This window comes from Nyctereutes procyonoides, unplaced genomic scaffold (assembly GCF_905146905.1).
Source record: "Nyctereutes procyonoides isolate TBG_1078 unplaced genomic scaffold, NYPRO_anot_genome, whole genome shotgun sequence".
NCBI classification, from domain to species: Eukaryota; Metazoa; Chordata; class Mammalia; order Carnivora; family Canidae; genus Nyctereutes; species Nyctereutes procyonoides.
In genome coordinates this window covers 46,788,038-46,807,251 of record NW_026575126.1, presented here as the reverse complement: position 1 = coordinate 46,807,251, position 19,214 = coordinate 46,788,038, and the positions used below count along the sequence as shown (strand labels likewise).

General features: G+C 46.3%; 1 protein-coding gene across 1 annotated transcript; it reads left to right on the top strand.

The window, feature by feature from the left end:
• The first annotated feature begins 4,691 nt into the window (after positions 1-4,691).
• On the top strand, positions 4,692-18,551 carry RSL1D1 (ribosomal L1 domain containing 1). Its single transcript, XM_055341323.1, has 9 exons — positions 4,692-4,870; positions 5,823-5,962; positions 8,122-8,260; positions 9,396-9,544; positions 9,634-9,735; positions 12,135-12,228; positions 12,313-12,438; positions 15,125-15,421; positions 17,106-18,551. Exons 1-9 carry the CDS (start codon positions 4,772-4,774, stop codon positions 17,430-17,432), a joined length of 1,473 nt encoding a protein of 490 aa, XP_055197298.1. The 5' UTR covers positions 4,692-4,771; the 3' UTR covers positions 17,433-18,551.
• The last annotated feature ends 663 nt before the right edge of the window (positions 18,552-19,214 follow it).

Below are 19,214 nucleotides of genomic sequence, written 5' to 3'. Positions count from 1 at the left end.
CCTAGAAAACCACAGTAGTTTTCAGTGCTCATCAACCCAAGCCCTGTCCCAGGCGATTCCAATGCATTATTCGTTCTTTAAAGAAACATCAAGTATGTCATATATGGGATAGGAGCTAGGATACAGTGGTGAGCATAGCATTTCTCATTTTCCTACCATTAACTGGCCCTCTCCTGCCCTCTTAGAGCGTCTCCTCAAACAGAAAATAGCCAATTACAGGAGAACAACTGTGGAGGCAGCAGCATTCTGGAAGAAGTTAGGGTACGTGGGAAGGTGTGAGACAGAGTGGAAGGTGCCTGGGTGGTTCAGTTGTTAAGTGTCTGCCTTTGGCTCAGATCATGATCCCAGGGCTCTGGGACTGAGCCCCACATGGGTTCCCTGCTCAGTGGGGAGTCTGCTTCTCCTTCTGTCTCACTGTGCTCTAGCTCTCAAATAAAATATATATATAAAATCTTAAAAAAAAAAAGAGTAGAAGGTGCAGAGCTGAAAGCAGGATCTAAAACAAAGAGTGAGGGGAAGTGTTCGAAGTCGGGGACATGGAAGGTAGCCTGCCTAATGTGGATGACCATTTAATTTATTTTTCAAACTAGGACCCTTTTTTTCAGGACAAATACTAAACCAGATAGGACCCCAGATAACAGATGAAAACTCAGATATATGTAAGGCACTTGGAAGAATCTATACCTTATCCTCATGACAAGAATAACTAAATGAAGGAGGTTAAGCATGATTGGCTTTGATAGGATGAGATCTGCAGATTATATAGATCATTGAAGGGGATGGAGAACAGACTACAAGATGTACAACTGGAGGCAGGAAGACGAGTTAGGATAGTCTGGGAAAATAAGATGCGGGCCTGTACTACAGGATAGAAGGGGCAGAAAGAATCAGATAAATGCAAGAGACTTTTAAAAGGAATAAACAAGGGACTCCTGGGTGGCTCAGTCTCAGGTTAAGCATCTGCCTTGGCCTCAGGTCATGATCTCAGCGTCCTGGGACTGAGCCCCTTGTTGGGCTCCCTGCTCAGCGGGGAGTCTGCTCCTCCTCTTGCCCCTCCCCTTGCTCATGCTTGTGTGTTCTCTCTCTCTCTGAAATAAATAAAATTAAATTAAATTTAAAAAATAAAATAAAATATAAGAACAAAGGAATAAACAAGCCTTTGGTATTGACCGTGTATGGAAAATGAGGAAGAGAGTTAAGGATGACTCCCATATTCTGGTGGGAGGAATTAGGTGGCTGGTGGTGCCATAAATGGAGACAGAAAATACAGGACGAGCAGGCCTATGGGAAAGATAACAGAGTTGTTGCGGGGCCTACTAGATGTGAGCTCCTCCTAGGACTTCTGTGTCAACATAGTTGATGGGTCTGAAGACAGAAGGTCTACAAATTCCCATTACTTATCTATGATGGATAACAAATTACCCCAAATTTAATGGTTTAAAATAACAAACACTGGGCAGCCCAGATGGCGCAGTGGTTTAGTGCGGCCTTCAGCCCAGGGCCTGATCCTGGGGACCTGGGATCCCACGTCGGGCTCCCTGCATAGAGCCTGCTTCTCCCTCTGCCTGTGTCTCTGCCTCTCTTCTCTCTCTGTCGCTGTGTCTCTCATGAATAAATGAAATCTTAAAAAAAAAAAAAGCATTAAAAAAAAATAACAAACACTTATTATCTCACACTTTCTTTGGGTCAGGAGACAGCACAGCTAGATGGTCCTGGCTGAGAGCCTGTCAAGAGTTTGTGGTCATCTCAAGGTCCGACTCCTTGAGGATCCACTTCCATGCTCACTCCCATGGTTGCAGCAGGCTGAGTAGCCTCAGGACGTGGTAGATGTCTACACCAGAGCAAGTAATCTGAACAGAAGGAAATAAGGGGGGGCGGCAGGGGGGTAGACACAGTGGGTGAAAAATACTCAAAGTGCAAACTATAGTCTGCTGTGTCATATCTGATAGAAGCAAGTGACACTCAAGGGGAAGGGAATGAAGCACCATCACTTGATTATCAGAGAATCTGTGGGTGTGTGTCCTATTTTTCATATCACCACAATACCACAGCCAGATTATGAACCTTCCCAGAGCCTAGTGATGAATTCGGCTACCTCCTCTTCTCCCATGCCAGTTAAAAAGCCACATACCTATAGATTTCTCTGAGGTACATACCACCCCTCAGCCTGGTCATGAATTAATTATTCCCTAACCTACCATTCTAGCCTCACCTCCCATCCTCCCTTCTGCATGTCCCTGCTCCAGCCACTTACTACTTGCAAACATGCAAACACCACCATGCTTGTCAACCTCAAGGCATGCCTTTCCTTCTGGTCTAAAAGCCTTGTTCTCAGCCGGTGCCTTCTTAGCGCAGCAGGCAGCGCGTCAGTCTCATAAAGCCTTGTTCTCAGACTTGAATTCAAGTGACACACGTCACAGCCCTGATGCTCTTCTCAGAACACCAGAAAACGTTGATACGCGAGGCCTACACTGTGCTAAAATGAATTCTTTTTTTTAAGATTTTATTTATTTATTCATAGAGACACACACAAAGAGGCAGAGACACAGAGAGAGAAGCAGGCTCCATGCAGGGAGCCTGACGCAGGACTCCATTCCAGGTCTCCAGGATCACGCCCTGGGCTGAAGGCAGCGCTAAACCAGAGCCACCCGGGCTGCCCAAAATGAATTCTCTCTTGCACAAAATTCTAGAATAGATGAGAAAAAGAGAGCAGATGCTGAAGATTCAAGAACATTTCTTCCACAGCAGCCCGGGTGGCTCACCGGTTTAGTGCGGCCTACAGCCCAGGGCCATCAGGGAAATACAAATCAAAACCACAATGAGATACCACCTCACACCAGTGAGAATGGGGAAAATTAACAAGGCAGGAAACCACAAATGTTGGAGAGGATGCGGAGAAAAGGGAACCCTCTTACACTGTTGGTGGGAATGTGAACTGGTGCAGCCACTCTGGAAAACTGTGTGGAGGTTCCTCAAAGAGTTAAAAATAGACCTGCCCTACGACCCAGCAATTGCCCTGCTGGGGATTTACCCCAAAGATGCAGATGCAATGAAACACCGGGACACCTGCACCCTGATGTTTCTAGCAGCCATGTCCACAATAGCCAAACTGTGGAAGGAGCCTCGGTGCCCATCGAAAGATGAATGGATAAAGAAGATGTGGTCTATGTATAATGAATATTACTCAGCCATTAGAAATGACAAATACCCACCATTTGCTTCAACGTGGATGGAACTGGAGGGTATTATGCTGAGTGAAGTAAGTCAATCGGAGAAGGACAAACAGTGTATGTTCTCATTCATTTGGGGAATATGAATAATAGTGAAGGGGAATATAAGGGAAGGGAGAAGAAATGTGTGGGAGATATCAGAAAGGGAGACAGAACATAAAGACTCCTAACTCTGGGAAATGAACTAGGGGTGGTGGAAGGGGAGGAGGGCGGGGGGTGGGGGTGAATGGGTGACGGGCACGGAGGGGGACACTTGACGGGATGAGCACTGGGTGTTACTCTGTATGTTGGCAAACTGAACACCAGTAAAAGATAAATTTATTATATATATAAAAAAAAAGACCCTGGAGACCCAGGATGGAATCCCACATCCGGCTCCCTGCATGGAGCCTGCTTCTCCCCTTGCCTGTGTCTCTGCCTTTCTTTCTCTCTCTCTCTCTCTATGAATAAATAAACAAAATCTTAAAAAAAAAAAAAAAGAACATTTCTTCCACACTTTGATTACAAAGTCGCTGCCAGAGTCCAGCAATGTCCTCCAGCTCTGGATAGAGGGAAGGCGCGTTTTTTTCGGGGAAAACAGACACGGAAGGCCTCCTGCGCTCGTCCTTTCATCCCTCAAAGAGGTCCACAACTGGCTGCAAAAAAAGGCCAGGACGAGCATGTCCAACAAAAAGCTCATAAACAAACTCCTGTTTCCTGCCTGATGGTGAAGGCCGCTGGGCAGGTTTTAACGATGAGGCAGGAAGAGGACGAGGTACCTACCGACTTGAGTCAACCTCCAAGATACGTGCATTGGGGAGGAAGACCCAACGAACGGAGCGACGGGCATACCAGAGTACTAGCTGTGTTTAAAAAAACAAAACAAAACAAAAAAAAGATTACGTTTAAACCCAGGCACCCAGGGCAGCCCGGGTGGCTCAGCGGTTAGTGCCGCCTGCAGCCCAGGGCGTGACCCTGGAGTCCCCGGATCGAGGCCCACGTCGGGCTCCCTGCACGGAGCCTGCTTCTCCCTCTGCCTGTGCCTCTGCCTCTCTCTCTGTGTGTCTCTCATGAATAGATAAAATCTTACATTAAAAAAAATAAAAATAAATAAGCCGAGGTATCCTTAAAGAGACAGAACGAGTATTTCCTGAACGTGCGGGGGCCGACCCCGGAAGGCTCCGGGACCACGGTGGCAGCGGGGGTGCTGGGCGCGGGCACTGTACCTTCTCCGGCCGCACGCTTCCCCGCCTCCGGGCGCTCCCCCGCGGCCCCCGGGGCAGAGGGCGAGCCCGGAGCAGCCAGGCTGCTCCCGCGCCTCACGGGAGACTCTCGGACACCGGGCGCCGACCCGATTCGGCGAAACCCCGCGGGTGGGACTTCCTGTGCTTCCGACCCTGAGCTTCCGGATGTGACGGAACAGCCCGGCCCCGCCCCGCACCTTCCGGCGGCGGGCCAGGGCTCGCGCGTGCGCACGGGGAGCCAGCCCCCGGTCCTCGCGCGTGCGCACGGGGAGCCAGCCCCCGGTCCCCGCGCGCACGCTTGCACGAGGTGAGGGCGACATGGAGGGTTCAGCTCCCCCGTCACCGTCGTCCTCAACCGCAGCCTCGGCCTCCGCTCCAGAGACCCCGGCCTGCTTGGAGCAGCTGGACAAAGGGCAGGTGAGCAAGGGGGCGGCGGGGAGTGGGGCTCGGAAGCGGGGGTGGCCGTGGGCTTAGGAGGCGCGGGGTGCCGGGTGCAGGCTCCGTGCCCCCGCGGGTGCCTCCGGAGTTGCGGGGAGGGTCGCTGGGTGGCGCTGAGCTCAGCCTGCACCCTCCTTCCTGCACGCGGGGAGGCGCCTGCCGCCCCCGAGCCCTGCGGCCTGGGCTCCCAGGTGCATTGCAAAGTGCAGCCGGGGGTCCCGGAGTGAGACCACCCCACCCCCCGGCTCAGCTTCTCTACCCGTTGACCTGGGCAGGTCGCTTAATTTTGCAAGCCTCAGTGACCCCGGGTTTGAAAGGGGTCTCCGCTGGCTTCGGCTCCTCCCCCGGATCAGAGGAGGCGAGGCCCGTGACGCGCTGTAGCCGGGGGCCTGGCACATAGTAAGTGCTCACTAAATGCTGGTCGTGGTGTGTTCGGCTTTTCCCGGCATCTCTGCCTTCATCCTCGAGGGCCCGGGAAACATGTTCCCACCTGGCCCGATGCCTTCACGTGGGAGAGGCCCTTTTCTGTGGGCGGGTGCTGAGCGCATTCTTGGGGGTGGTTTCTATTTTTTTATTTTTTATTTTTTAAATTTATTTTTTATTTATTTATGATAGTCACAGACACAGAGAGAGAGAGAGACATAGGCAGAGGGAGAAGCAGGCTCCATGCACCGGGAGCCTGACGTGGGACTCGATCCCGGGTCTCCAGGATCGCGCCCTGGGCCAAAGGCAGGCGCTAAACCGCTGCGCCACCCAGGGATCCCTTGGGGTGGTTTCTGATGGAGTCTGATCCCAAGTTGTAGGATCCTGATGGAGATGGTTGTGGGGGTGGCCTATTCACATAGAACTTCAAGAGGAAAAAGGGCGGGAGGATGGGGCAAATGCTAAATTAAATTAGATTGAGATTTAATTTATTTGTGTGTCTTTGCAGATTCGAAAAGCGGTGGAAGCGCTGTTGGCACACTCCAGGTCCAGGAAGAACGCAAATGGCTTGCTTTTGAATGAGAATGAGAATTTCTTTTTAATGGTGATATTATGGAAGATTCCAAGTAAAGAACTGAGGGTCAGACTGTAAGTTCTGATTTTCTGCCTTTGACCTTGTTATCTGCTTGGTCATTCTGTGTAGCGGTTAACAATCGCCCTTTTGTTTCTGGTGGAAACTTTGGAAACTCAAGATAAAAATGTGAGTTGAAATATGTAATTGTGCCTTAAAAAACAAAACAAAACAAATTCAGCCATGCTTAACTTTCCTAAACATTTCACCAGTTTTCTGGGGCTGGGTGGACAGTTCACCTTAGTTCTACTGGATGCAGAACCTGGTTTTTAGAAGAAATGAGACAGCTTTTGTTTTTGTATAGATTCTGTTATCTTTACATATCATGCTGCTTCCAAGCTAAACTCCTGAGGTCCCAGACTCCTTCATGCAGATGATTAAAAACTTGGCAGTGAGCGCTTTCTGGAAAACAAATCCATGGTGATCACACATTCTTACTGCTATGGGTAGGACTCTTAGGTCAGAGATGCCTTCTCTGCAGAATTGCCAGCAAATAAAACTTGTATTATTTTGTTTTAAGGTTTATTTATTTGAGAGAGAGAGAGCATGTGCACGTGAGCATGAGCGGGATGGGCAGAAGGAAAGGGAGAGAGAAATTTAAGCAGACTCTGCCCTGAGGAGCAGAGCTTGGATGTGGGGGCTCAGTCCCACAACTGGGAGATCATGATCTGGGCCGAAACCAAGAGTCAATGCTTAACCGACTGTGCCACCCAGGTGCCCCAAAATACAAGTTATTTTTTTAGTATAAATAGGTCCCCTATAATATTTGGGACATAAATACTAAAAGAAAACTCACAGAAAGGTTAAAGTTTAACTTGTGCTGTATTTTATCTGGCACCCCTGCCTCTGTGAAGTCTTTCGTTTCTTTCTTTCTTTTTTTTTTTTTTTAAGTCTTTCATTTCTTGAAGTCTCCAAAAAAGCCAGTTGTGCTGAAGAAAGTATATCAGAGAGATGGTTTCTTTTTCTTCCCCCCCCCCCCCATGAGTGGGGACATGGGGCTGGTAAGGATGGTTAGAAATTGGGATCCTCGGATTCTCTATTAACTGCTGACCACAAACCTGCCCCAGCAAGTTACCTTAGTCGGTTATGTATCCCTCATGCATTCTTTATTCCACACCTCTGCTCAGGCAGTTTCTCCTTTCTGGAAAGCCCTGTTACTTTCTCTAAGATATCTTCCCAGCTACTCTATTCATGATGATTGCTACCACTTCCTGGCTCCATATCACTCCCCGTCTTGTTCAGCAAGTCATGCGCCTTCGCCTCTTAGACTAAGGAAATGTTTCCTCAGGACGTGTAGGCCTAGGAAATGGGTTACACCTTTTTCTCGTTTTAAAAGACTCAATTGGGGGCTCTCGGGTGACTCAGGTAAGCATCTGCCTTCGGCTTATCATGATCCCAGGCTCCTGGAATCAACCCCACATCGGGCTCCCTGCTCAGCAGAGAGCCTGCTTCTCCCTCTACCTCTGCCTGCCACTCCCTCTGCTTTTGTGCACTCTCTGTCTCTCAAATAAATATAAAATCTTTAAAAAAAAATTTTAAAGACTCAACTGTAATAACATACTTTTGTTGGTCCCTGTTGGTTTGCTCCATGTTTTCTGTATTATTTTGTGTACAGAGTTTTCTGCAAGGTGAAGTTCCGAACCAGAACTATCCTGACATTACAGATAGTTCTAGCACACTATAGTACACATCGACGTATAAAAACTTATAAAATAATAACCTCACATGCGCTACTTTGCATAGTCTTTGATTATATTTTAACTCTGGTTGTATCCCACATATTAATTGATATTCTGTTTTATTTTGTTTATCTGGAGGGGAGGAGCAGAGGGAGAGAGCGAGAGAGAATCTTAAGCAGACTCCACACCCAGGATGGAGCCCAATGTGGGGCTGATCTCACAACCATGAGATCACAACCTGGACCAAAATCAAAAGTCAGATGTTTAACTGACTGAGCCACCTTAATTAATATTTTATTGATGATTTACTTGAATCTTAAATCTCTTTTCTGTACCATTGAAAATTAGATGTATTTTTTAAATATTCCTGGTAGAGTATTTGCTTAAATAAAACGAAATTTGTTGAAATAACTGAATTTATTGTGTATTCCATGGACTAGAAATATACATTTTGTCTCTTCTAATACTTTCTTCTGTTCCATCTCTGTATTTTGCAGGGCCTTGCCTCATGGTATTCGATCAGATTTAACAGATATTTGTTTACTTACCAAGGATGAACCCAATTTAACTCCTGAAAACACAGAACGGTTTTACAAGAAGCTTTTGAACAAGCATGGAATTAAAACCATTTCTCAGGTCAGGCGTGGTTAATGTTTTCAGGACAATTAAAAGATCTGATTCAGTCTTTTTTATTTTTTTTTTAAAGATTTAGCATTTTAAGGTTTTTTTTTGTTTGTTTTGTTCTTTAAGATTTATTTATTCATTCAGAGAGAGCGAAGAGAGAGGCAGAGACACAGGCAGAGGGAGAAGCAGGCTCCATGCAGGAAGCCCGATGTGGGACTAGATCCCGGGTCTCCAGGATCACACCCCGGGCTGCAGGCGGCACTAAACCGCTGCGCCACCGGGGCTGCCCCGATTCAGTCTTTTAATTGAAGTGATAAATAATAGGTTCCCGTACTACCTAGTAACCTAGTATTTCTTTCCTAGAGATTTTATTTTTATTCATCCATCCCTTCCTTTTTTAAAAATTTTATTTTTAAGTAATCTCTCCACCCAACGTGGGGCTTGAACTCCATGACCCTGAGGTCAAGAGTCACATGCTTCACTGATGGAGCCAACCAGACGCCCCCTAGGAATTTAATTTTTTACTTATTTCAAATTTGGGGGGTGCATGGGTAGCTCAGTGGTTGAGCATCTGCCTTTGGCTCAGGGCATGATCCCGGAGTCCTGGGATCAAGTTCTGTATCAGGTTCTCTGCAGGGAGCCTGCTTCTCCCTCTGGCTATGTTTCTGCCTCTCTCTGTGTCTCTCATGAATAAATAAATAAAATCATTTAAAACAATTTTTCCAGTTTTCCTTGGCTTTAGTAGGGCATATTCCATCTTCTCTATGATGGATGAACTGTTAAGATTCCCTCACCTAAAAGCTAATGTGTATATCAGTAACTTTTAAGTCTCGAAGGCTTTACAGAAGCTTGCTCTGTTAGATCATAGTCTGCACTTCCAGAAAATCCGAGGTTTGCCTCTGACTTGGTGCTTCCCTGTTGTGGTTTGTAGTTGTTGGTGTCCTTTCTTTTTCTGGCGTCCCAGCTCATTGTCTCTATGTCCTCAGCGGTTAGTACAGTGCTTGGCATGTGTTGGCGATCTCCACGTGTTTACTAAACTGTGGCTCTAGGACATTCTAAGATCTGGGCACAAATTATTAGCCTGAGTGTTTCTCCTTTCTGTTCAAGTTCTTAACATTTCATGTTTTTACTTTCTTGTGTTTTCTAGATTATCCCCCTCCGAACTCTAAAAAAGGAGTATAAAGCCTATGAAGCCAAGCTCCGCCTCTTGGGCAGTTTTGATTTCTTCCTTACTGATGCGAGAATCAGGCGGCTCTTACCTTCACACCTCGGGAGACATTTCTACCACAGAAAGAAGTAAGTTTCTTGGTGGTAACTGAATCTGAGCAGAGTGAATGTCATAGATGTGTATACATTCTGTTCCAAGTACTTGTGTGTTGTTACAGAGTTCCTGTACCTGTGAACCTTCTGGCCAAGAATTTATCCAGGGAGATTAATGAATGCATAGGTGGCACTGTCTTAAACATCTCTAAAAGTGGTTCTTGCAGGTAGGCAAAAAGTATCCACGTGTGCCTCGTTCAATCTTAGATTCATTTGATGATAATTGCATAAACTTTTTTGTTTATTTATTTATTTATTTATTTATTTATTTATTTATTTATTTATTTAGATTTTATTTATTCATGAGAGACACCACACACACAGAGAGAGAGAGAGAGAGAGAAGAGAGAGAGAAGCAGGCTCCACACTGGCACTGGAGCCTGACGTGGGACTCGATCCCGGGTCTCCAGGATCAGGCCCTGGGCCGAAGGCAGTGCTAAACTGCTGAGCCACCTGGGCTGCCCATAAACTTTTTTTTTTAAAAGATACTATTTATTCATGAGAGACACAGGGAGAGAGGCAGAAACACAGGCAGAGGGAGAAGCAGGCTCCATGTAGGGAGCCTGATGTGGAACTCGATCTCGGGACTTCAGGGTAGTGGTGGTTACCCTAGCAGACAGAGAATGTGGCTAAACCTTTTTTATTAGGGCTGAGGGGCCAGTTAAGTTTGAGTGCTTGGCAGTTTAGCAGGAGGAGGGGCCTTCTAATCATATTCAGAATCATTTTGAAATGATGATTTCAAATGATTTCCCACAGGGAGCCTGCTTCTCCCTCTGCCTATGTCTCTGCCTCTCTCTCTCTCTCTCATGAGTAAATAAATAAAATCTTTAAAAAAGAAAAAAAATAAAAATAATCTGACTGGGAAATCTGTGGTCTGGGGATGGGCAGCTGCCAGTAGGGCAGAGCTGTAGGGTACTGCCCCTCCTAAAGATACCCCAGGAGCCTCTGAGTATCGAGTGGTGGCACACACCGTAAAACAGGACTGTCTTGACTCTGCTCACCATGGTGGGCAGATCAGAGTATGGTGGGCCAGATGGGGTTTTCTGGGGTTGTCTTGTCTGCAGGTGGTGGTCCCTTAACTGGCTATAATGAAGCAGCTAAGAAGAATTGGTTGTCATACCTAGGCCCTGGCTCTGGTTATAGGCAGACACCAAAGTAGTGGCTCATGGGAAGTGATTAACTAGCAGGTCATAGGCCTGAGGTCTTGGGATGGATGAGCAGCTGGTGGGGGGAGGCAGCAGCGGTCTCCTCTTTTCCTTAGGGAGTGTTGTGGACAGTGAACAAACAGCACAAACACCCAGACCATTCTTTGCTCTCCTTTCATACCCCCCTCCTGCAGCCCCTCATTCATTCTCTTTCTCTCTCCTCATTCCCTTCCCCCTCTCCCCTCTCTCCCTCCCTCGTCATCTTTCCATGTGGGAAGTCAAGGGTGTGCTTGCAGGTGGCAGTGAGCACCCAGTGGGCAGAGTCTTGTCTGTGGCTGGAGGGAGGTGAGAGCACCAGCCCTGCCTCCTCCTCATGCTGTGACGCCCAGCAGACCATGAGCCTGCCTTCCACCTGGGAAGGTGGGGACTGGCAGGAACAGGGTACACAGTGGCTGAGCAATAGAGGATCTTCCCACTTGGCATCTACCTGCACCCTGTTTCAGGTGAAGTGATGGTCTTGCCCTTGGCCAGAGGATGCTATTACAGGAGGGATGAGAACTGTTTATCTTAGAGGATGACAGCTGGGCCATGGTAGGGGACCATAATGATGCAAGCATCCCTTCTAGGGGGTCTTTCCTTCCAGAACAGCCCCTCCTCAGGAAAGTTCAAGGGCTGACTCTGACTTGTGCTTTCTAGAATGAAGGTAGAACTTCCTCCAGCCCTGCCCACAAACCCATAGGCCTCACTTCGTTAAGCACAGCTCTTCCATCACCGCTTAACAGTATGACATGATTTCAGGAGCAAGGCATTTCTAGAATATGAAAGATAATAATCTCCCTTTAAAATACATTGAAACTAAGCAAATTAAGTCATTTTTAAGATTTTATTTATTTTTTTAAAGGTTGTTTTTATTTATTCATGAGAGACACACAGAGAGAGAGGCAGAGACACAGGTAGAGGGATGTGGGACTCAATCCCAGGACCCCAGGATCACAACCTGAGCCAAAGGCAGATGCTCAACCGCTGAGCCACCCAGGCGTCCCCCATAAGAGACTGTTAATCATAGTAAATAAACGGTCACTGGAGGGGAGGTGGGTGGGGGATGGGGTAACTGGGTGATGGACATTAAGGAGGGCACTAATGTAATGAGCACTGGGTGTTATATACAACTGATGGATCACTGAATTCTACCTCTGAAACTAACACTACACTATGTAAATTAGTTGAATTTCAGTATTAAAAAATACCAGTTCTGTAAAACAACTACAAAAACAAAAATAGTGAAACCCTGAAGATTTTAATGTTTCTGCCTTAAATTTTTTTTAAGGGTCATGTTTTCACGTTTCTCACATGAATGTGCTTTACTTTGAAAAACAAATCATTTTTTAAAACCACTTGTCTAATAGTGTATTAAATTTCAGTACCATCCGCGTTGGCCACACTGGAATGGAGGTTGAACACATCGTTGATAACATCATCGCTGTTGCGAAGAGGCTTTCACAAAAGTTGCCAGAGGTGCGGTCTTACAGATGCGCCCATTGATTGTTCGTTTAAAAGAAGCAGGACATGGACTGATGATACGGTTTTTGTCTATTGCAGAAGTGGGAAAGCGTGAAACTCTTGTATGTGAAGACAGAGAGGTCAGCTTCCCTGCCCATCTTTTCCTCATTTGTCAGCTGTAAGGATGAAGCCAAGGGAATATGCACTCCTAGTCAGAGGAAAAAGGTGAGTAGAATTTTTAAATACCAGGTAGACTTAATCACAGATATAAACATGGCCCATGAAGAGGAGCAGATTCCATTCCTGCCTGACCTTCAGTGGTTTTCCAGTGGTTGGGCTCTTGTGTGCATTGTTCCCACTTTTCATGTGAGACCCTTTAGTAGTGGTGTGAATAAAGTATATTGAGGTAGATGGATCTTGTGTTTATTGATAAGTCAGTGATAAGGGCTGAGTAGGCTCAGCAGGAGCCTGTGTAGTGGCAAGAGGAGCTAAAAGAAAACCTAAATCTAGTTTATTAAGAACTTTTTTATGGGGGATCCCTGGGTGGCTCAGCGGTTTAGCGTCTGCCTTTGGCCCAGGGTGCGATCCTCCGAGGCCCAGGATTGAGTCCCGCATCGGGCTCCCGTCATGGAGCCTGCTTCTCCCTCTACCTCTGTCTCTGTTCCTCTCTCTCTCTCTCTCTCTCTCTCTCTCTCTCTCTCTCTCTCTCTATGATGATAAATAAAATCATTAAAAAAAATAACTTTTATGGACAGAATTTAAGATTGTGTTAGGCTAGCAGGTAACCTTTCAGTTTGGGTTTGCAGGTTTTTAGCACTATTTGTACTGTTGCCCCTCTGCCCCCGAAAAAAGCCAAAACAAGAGAAAATTCAGATTTTTTTTCTATGTGTTAGACCAGTCACCTCTCTTAGTTTGCTAGCACTTTTCTTTAGCCATGTTTGTGTGTGTGTGTGTGTGTGTGTGTTTGATTTTATTTATTTATTCACAAGAGACAGAGAAAGGCAGAGACATAGGTAGAGAGAGAGAAGCAGGCTCCCCACAAGAAGCCTGGACCTCTGGATCGTGCCCTGAGCAGAAGGCAGGCGGCTCATCTGCTGAGCCACCCAGACGTCTGTTCTTTAGCCATGTTGTTAATCGTGTTCAGTGGGTTTTTAATTTGGGTTGGTTAGTTATTTCTTCTAAAGGTCACTTTTTTTTTTTAAGATTTTATTTATTTATTCATGAGAGATAGAGAAAGAGGCAGAGACACAGGCAGAGGGAGAAGCAGGCTCCATGCAGGGAGCCGGATGCAGGACTTGATCCCGGGTCTCCAGGATCGCACCCTGGGCTGAAGGCAGCGCTAAACCGCTGAGCCACCCAGGCTGCCCATTTTGTTCTTTTTCAAATTGGCTTTACTTCTTTTTTTTTTTTTTTTAAAGGGGGTACTTCTTTTTTTTTTATTTTTTTTTTTTATTCATGATAGTCACAGGGAGAGAGAGAGAGGCAGAGGGAGAAGCAGGCTCCATGCACCGGGAGCCCGATGTGGGATTCGATCCCGGGTCTCCAGGATCGCGCCCTGGGCCAAAGGCAGGCGCCAAACCGCTGCGCCACCCAGGGATCCCCGGCTTTACTTCTTTTACTTTCTTTTTACCTACCTGTAAATAGTCTTCCAGTTCACCTTCATTCCTGGAACATGTTAAACATTATTATTTATTGTCTGATCAGTCGAGAAGTACCAGTGTTGGTGTCACAGCTGGTCTGTGCATCTGCTGGTTCCTTGTGGGCTCAGTTGTCTTTGTGTTGTGGTCATCGCATTTGGGAAATTTTTGTAGAAATAATTGGAGGTGGAGGATGAAGATCTTAATCTAGAGGACTTCCATTTCCATCTCTTGGGTACCTTGGGGCCCAGGGCTCCCTGAAAGCACATTTAAGGCTTGAGATTCCCTGAACGATTCAGAGCAAACCATGCTGAGAGTCTGCACAGCTCCGCCTCCTGTTCATCTTTACCCTGAGAGTAACTCACTAGCCTCCCAGCTTGTCATGGGGAGTTCCTCTTAGAATCCCTGACTGGTGTGGACACTGGGGTTTGATTTCTCTCCATCCGCTTGGACCCCCTGTTAAAAATTAGAGATCAGCAAATACTCTTGGCAAAATTTGCTTCTGGGCTCACTTACCCATTGGGTTTTTGTTTTAAAAATGTCTTGCAGGTAGTTGGTTCCCTGATGACTTCAAGAAAAAAAAATTTTTTTAAATATATTTTAACCCTAATTTTTTATTTATTTTCATTGGGAAGATGACCCAAAAAAAACCAGATTGCTGTTCTCAGAAGCAAGGAATCTGCGTTTTTTGCCAATTGTCAGCAGATTCATTTGAGGACTTTGTGAAAGTGTTGGAATTGCTGGTTAAAATGGAATTGGACACGATTATGGATGTTACCTAACGTGACTGTGTAGTTAGGATAACGGACCTCTAGCTGTGTAAAGTTGCTGTTTTAACTTCTCAGCCACAACCCTGAAGTAGGGGGAAAAAAATCAGTTGTGAGTTTTTTTGAAACAATTTTATTGAGATAAATCACATCAGAATACTCTACATTTAGGATAATTCCTTAGTCCCCCATAAACAAGATCAGCTTTTACAGAAGCTCTGATTGCATACTTCAGACACCCGGGTTCTGAGTCCCAACGTGTAATTCACAGAGCACGCATCTTGCGCTATGAGCCAAAACCAAAGTGGACTTGATGTGCAAATGCTGATAACAGGGTTTGTTTGCTCAGAGTAGGTACAGATTGAGGCATTTTCCAGGAGCTTACAGTTCATAAGAACTGGAAGTGCTAAATCTGTGCCATTTATTTGCCAACAAGCGTATCCCTTACTAAAATTATGCTGGGGTCTTGTGTGGGTTTGTTTGTTTGTTTGTTTGTTTGTTTTGTAGGAAGCAAAGAAAAAACAGAAACAAAAAGAGTATCGTGAAAAACAAAAAGAGAAGAGAAAAAACAAAAGGCTTGAGAAACAGGCTAAAAAGGCTGCATTGGCCCCAAAGGAAGAGGATGCGGACCCCAAAATTAGTGATGCTGCTGCGAAGGACCCTGCCCTGCAGAAGGAGAAGATGCAAGCTCGTGAGAAGAAAGAGGCCGGTAAAGGAAAAACCCAGCAGAAGGTGCAAGACGAGTCCGAAGACGAGATCCCACTCCTCGTACCAATAGGGACTCCAGCAAAAGAAAACATAGAGGTATTTTTTATTGATGTTCATTATAATTCTAGGAAACACTGCCCGTGGCTTTAAAACGCAGGTCAGGGGAGAAATTTGGGCAGTGGTTCCGTTTCTAATGGTGCGTCCTGCCCTGCCCCGTAATTAGGAAACAGGATCCGGGGAATGACATACAGAAGTTTTATTATCGTTCACTGTAGAGGCACAGATGAGGACACATCATGTACCCTTGGCAATAGTTTTTATATGTAATTCAAAATAATGTTCAGTAAGGAAGTCTTCATAGTGTCCTTGGAGATGCTAATGAAGTTATTGGGGAAAGGGCATAATGTTTGGCTTTTGTTTATTTATTTTAAAGATTGGTTTATTTGAGAGAGAGAGAGCATGAGTGGGGGGCAGGGGCAGACTCCCCACTGAGCAGGGAGCCCAATGTGGGGCTCCATCCCAAATTACAGATTTAAGGTCTGTTTGACATAGACCCCAGGACCATGACAAGAGCCAAAGGCAGATGCTCAACTGCAGTGAGCCACCCAGGCGCCTCAACATTTGGCTTTTAAATGTATGCACACTTGTGGGGAGAAGGTAGTGAATAATAGGTAGTTAATACTGTGTGCTATAGTTATTAGAGAATTTTGTTTCTTTTACATTTCTTTTTTTTTTTTTTAATTTTTTTTATTTATTTATGATAGTCACACACAGAGAGAGAGAGAGAGAGAGAGGCAGAGACACAGGCCGAGGGAGAAGCAGGCTCCGTGCACCGGGAGCCCGACACGGGACTCGATCCCGGGTCTCCAGGATCGCGCCCCGGGCCAAAGGCAGGCGCCAAACCGCTGCGCCACCCAGGGATCCCTCTTTTACATTTCTTATGTTTTCCAAATTTCCCATAATAATCCTGTTGTTTTACATTTACTAAAAAAGCGAAGTTTTGCTTTGCTGGTGGTTGTCGTCTCTCTAATGTCCTCCCATATTGGACGTGCCCATCGCTGGAGTCCTGTCCAGCAGCAGTCACCTGAGGTCCCGGCAAGTGCAGGCCTCCTTTTGTGCAGCACACTTGCCTAAGAGACTCCCAGTCTGCCTTTGGGAAGCAGGGTTTCCCGACAGGCCACCCAGGTGGTTTTGACACACACAGGCTGGGAACTTCCTGTCCTAACCCACAGGCAAGGCGTTTATTACTGAAGGTGCGGAAGAGTCAGGTTTGGGGCACAGGCTCCCTGTGATGCCCCCACTGGGCACTTCAGGGGTCCCTACCAAGGACAAAGGTGGTTCTGTTTTGACTGGACCTGATGGAGATCACCAGGGTCCTTGCTACAGTTTTTAATGGAAAACAGGTGCCCTTCAAAATGCCTGTGAGGCAAAAGGCAAAGCCACCTCCATCCCATTGTATTGAGGTATACTTTTTAGGGGTGACATGATAAAGATACTAGCTCTTGGGGGATCCCTGGGTGGCGCAGCGGTTTGGCGCCTGCCTTTGGCCCAGGGCGCGATCCTGGAGACCCGGGATCGAATCCCACGTCGGGCTCCCGGTGCATGGAGCCTGCTTCTCCCTCTGCCTGTGTCTCTGCCTCTCTCTCTCTCTCTCTCTCTCTCTCTATCATAAATAAATAAAAATTTTAAAAAAAGTCTTTAAAAAAAAAAAAAGATACTAGCTCTTGGAGTTACAATATCAGGATTTCTTTTCCCTTGGACTTACTCTGCTTTTTCTTAGGTGCAAAACCACGCTGAAGGAAAGAAGTCTCAAAAAAAGAGTCCTGGTCCCAACAGACCCCGTGGAAAAAAGAGAAAGGCCTGTCCAAGTTTGCAGACCCCGAAGGCTGCAGAGGCCAAGACTCCAGGTAACGGCCCGGAGAAGAAGCCAAGAATCAAAGAAGAGGCAGAGAAAGAAAGAAACTCTTCACTGGGGAAAAAAGACCCAAGACAGAAGACCAAAAAGCCAGGAGCCAGGTTCTTTACTACTGCTAATAAATCTGCAAAAAAAGCTCCCCACACCCCCAAACAGTGGCCCAAAAAGCGCAAAGTACCCCAGTCAACCTAAAAATCAAGAAACTCAAGCAGAAGGAAACCTCCGAACTCCCCAAAGAGCTTTTTGAAAATGGCTGGAGTCCCAAGCCCCTACTCCTTGCAGCCTTCTCCGGGCATGAGGTCAAGACTTAAATATTTTTTAGAACCTTCGCAGGTAATTCTCACGTATGTTCGTGCACAAGAGAACCAGTAGTTGTGAAATAAATCCATTTTTTAAGTTGCCCTTCTGTGTATTTGCCAATATGACAGGGAAAATACAGCACTTGTCTCTGCTTCTCTGTGGCTGTCCATTTACTTACTAGAGCCTGCCGTTTACTGCCGAGCAATGCGGGCCTTCCCGACACTGTTGCTTTGACTTGAATCCCTAACATGTGGTCCTTACCCCGTCTGCTTTCCACCTTCTGCTCACTGAGGCTCTGTTAACCCTGGTTTGTGCAAACCCTCCCAGTGCTTTTCCTCAGGCCTAGAGTGGGCTCACTGTGGAACTTATGAGAAACCCTTGCTGGGTTTTGGAAAGGACCCTTGAGATCAAAATAATTGGTTTTGGTGGTCATCGGCCAAGTCTGTGGGTCACTGAGTTAGCGTGCATTCAGTGAGGTTAGTCAACAGGGAGCCGTGGGTAGAGGCACCGGGTTGAATCCAGACCCCTCAGCCTGCGTGGATTTACTCCCATGTACACTGGGAACACTTTGGATGACCATCAAATATATTCTGGAGCAGGAAAGGACTCTTGAGGTACTCAGCCTCTCCCTGGATTTGAATTGAGGTCCATGTCCCTGGCAGTAAGTGTTGGAGGCACTGTCCTACAGCAGAGGCCCAATGAAGCCTGCTTTCCAAGATAACGTGCTCCAGAAACAAGTCCAGCTTCAGGTGGTCCTCCAGCAAGTCAGAGGAGTGAGAGCTTTTGGTTTTTAGTACTCACAAATTAGATTGTGACATCAACTCCTTACGTCACAAAAGCTTCTAAAATACAAAAATGGGACGCCTGGGTGGCTCAGTGGTTGAGCATCTTCCTTCAGCTTAGGACGTGATCCCAGGATCCGGGATCAAGTCCCACATCAGGCTCCCTACGGGGAGCCTGCCTCTCTATGTGTGTGTCTCATGAATAAATAATAAATATTTTTAAAAAATTGTCATTGGGCTGTTCTTGTAGCTTTCGGGTATACACTTAATGTAGAGCATTAGCATAATCCAATTGTTCTTGCACAGAAACAAGATGATCTGGGAACGCGGCCAGACTTGCTTCACGTGTTCAGAGATGGAGATTAAAGGACTGTTTGGCAGAGACAAACTCACGTACATAATCATGTTAGTCTGTCTCTTCGGGACAGAATTTGGGAATGGGAGAGAGACAGCTGTATGGTTTTTAATCCCAAACTTTAACCAAATAAGGACTTTGCAACACCAAGTGATTCTTTGGCCTGTGACTTTGTCCTGATTGAACATGAGCACCAGTTTACCTTGTCCCTTTGTTTCATTTGAAAATTCTCTCATAAATGGCAGATTTAAACTTCTTAAGCAAGATACTCATTTTTTGATGAGGGAAAGCCACGGTGGGGGAATTGGTGAAAATTCTGAATTGCAATGAAAAGGCACAGGTCATGCTGCTGGGTTTCTAAGGCTTAGGCACCATCCCAGCTGACTGATGGGCAGCGAGCCGTCAGTGGTGTGTACGCAGGGGCCAGGAAGAGTATGGGAAGTCTGTGCAACGGTGAATCATACTCTCAGGGTTACGAGAGTGAGTGTGTGACTGATTTTTTGTTAAATATTTATTGCTTGCATGTGACCCGGGGAT

Bases quoted from the DNA above. Each gene is read 5' to 3' on its own strand.
- RSL1D1 (XM_055341323.1), top strand. From the start codon at position 4,772: ATGGAGGGTTCAGCTCCCCCGTCACCGTCGTCCTCAACCGCAGCCTCG. The intron at 8,261-9,395 runs GTCAGGCGTGGT...TGTGTTTTCTAG, and splicing joins GAATTAAAACCATTTCTCAG to ATTATCCCCCTCCGAACTCT. The intron at 12,439-15,124 runs GTGAGTAGAATT...TTTGTTTTGTAG, and splicing joins CTCCTAGTCAGAGGAAAAAG to GAAGCAAAGAAAAAACAGAA.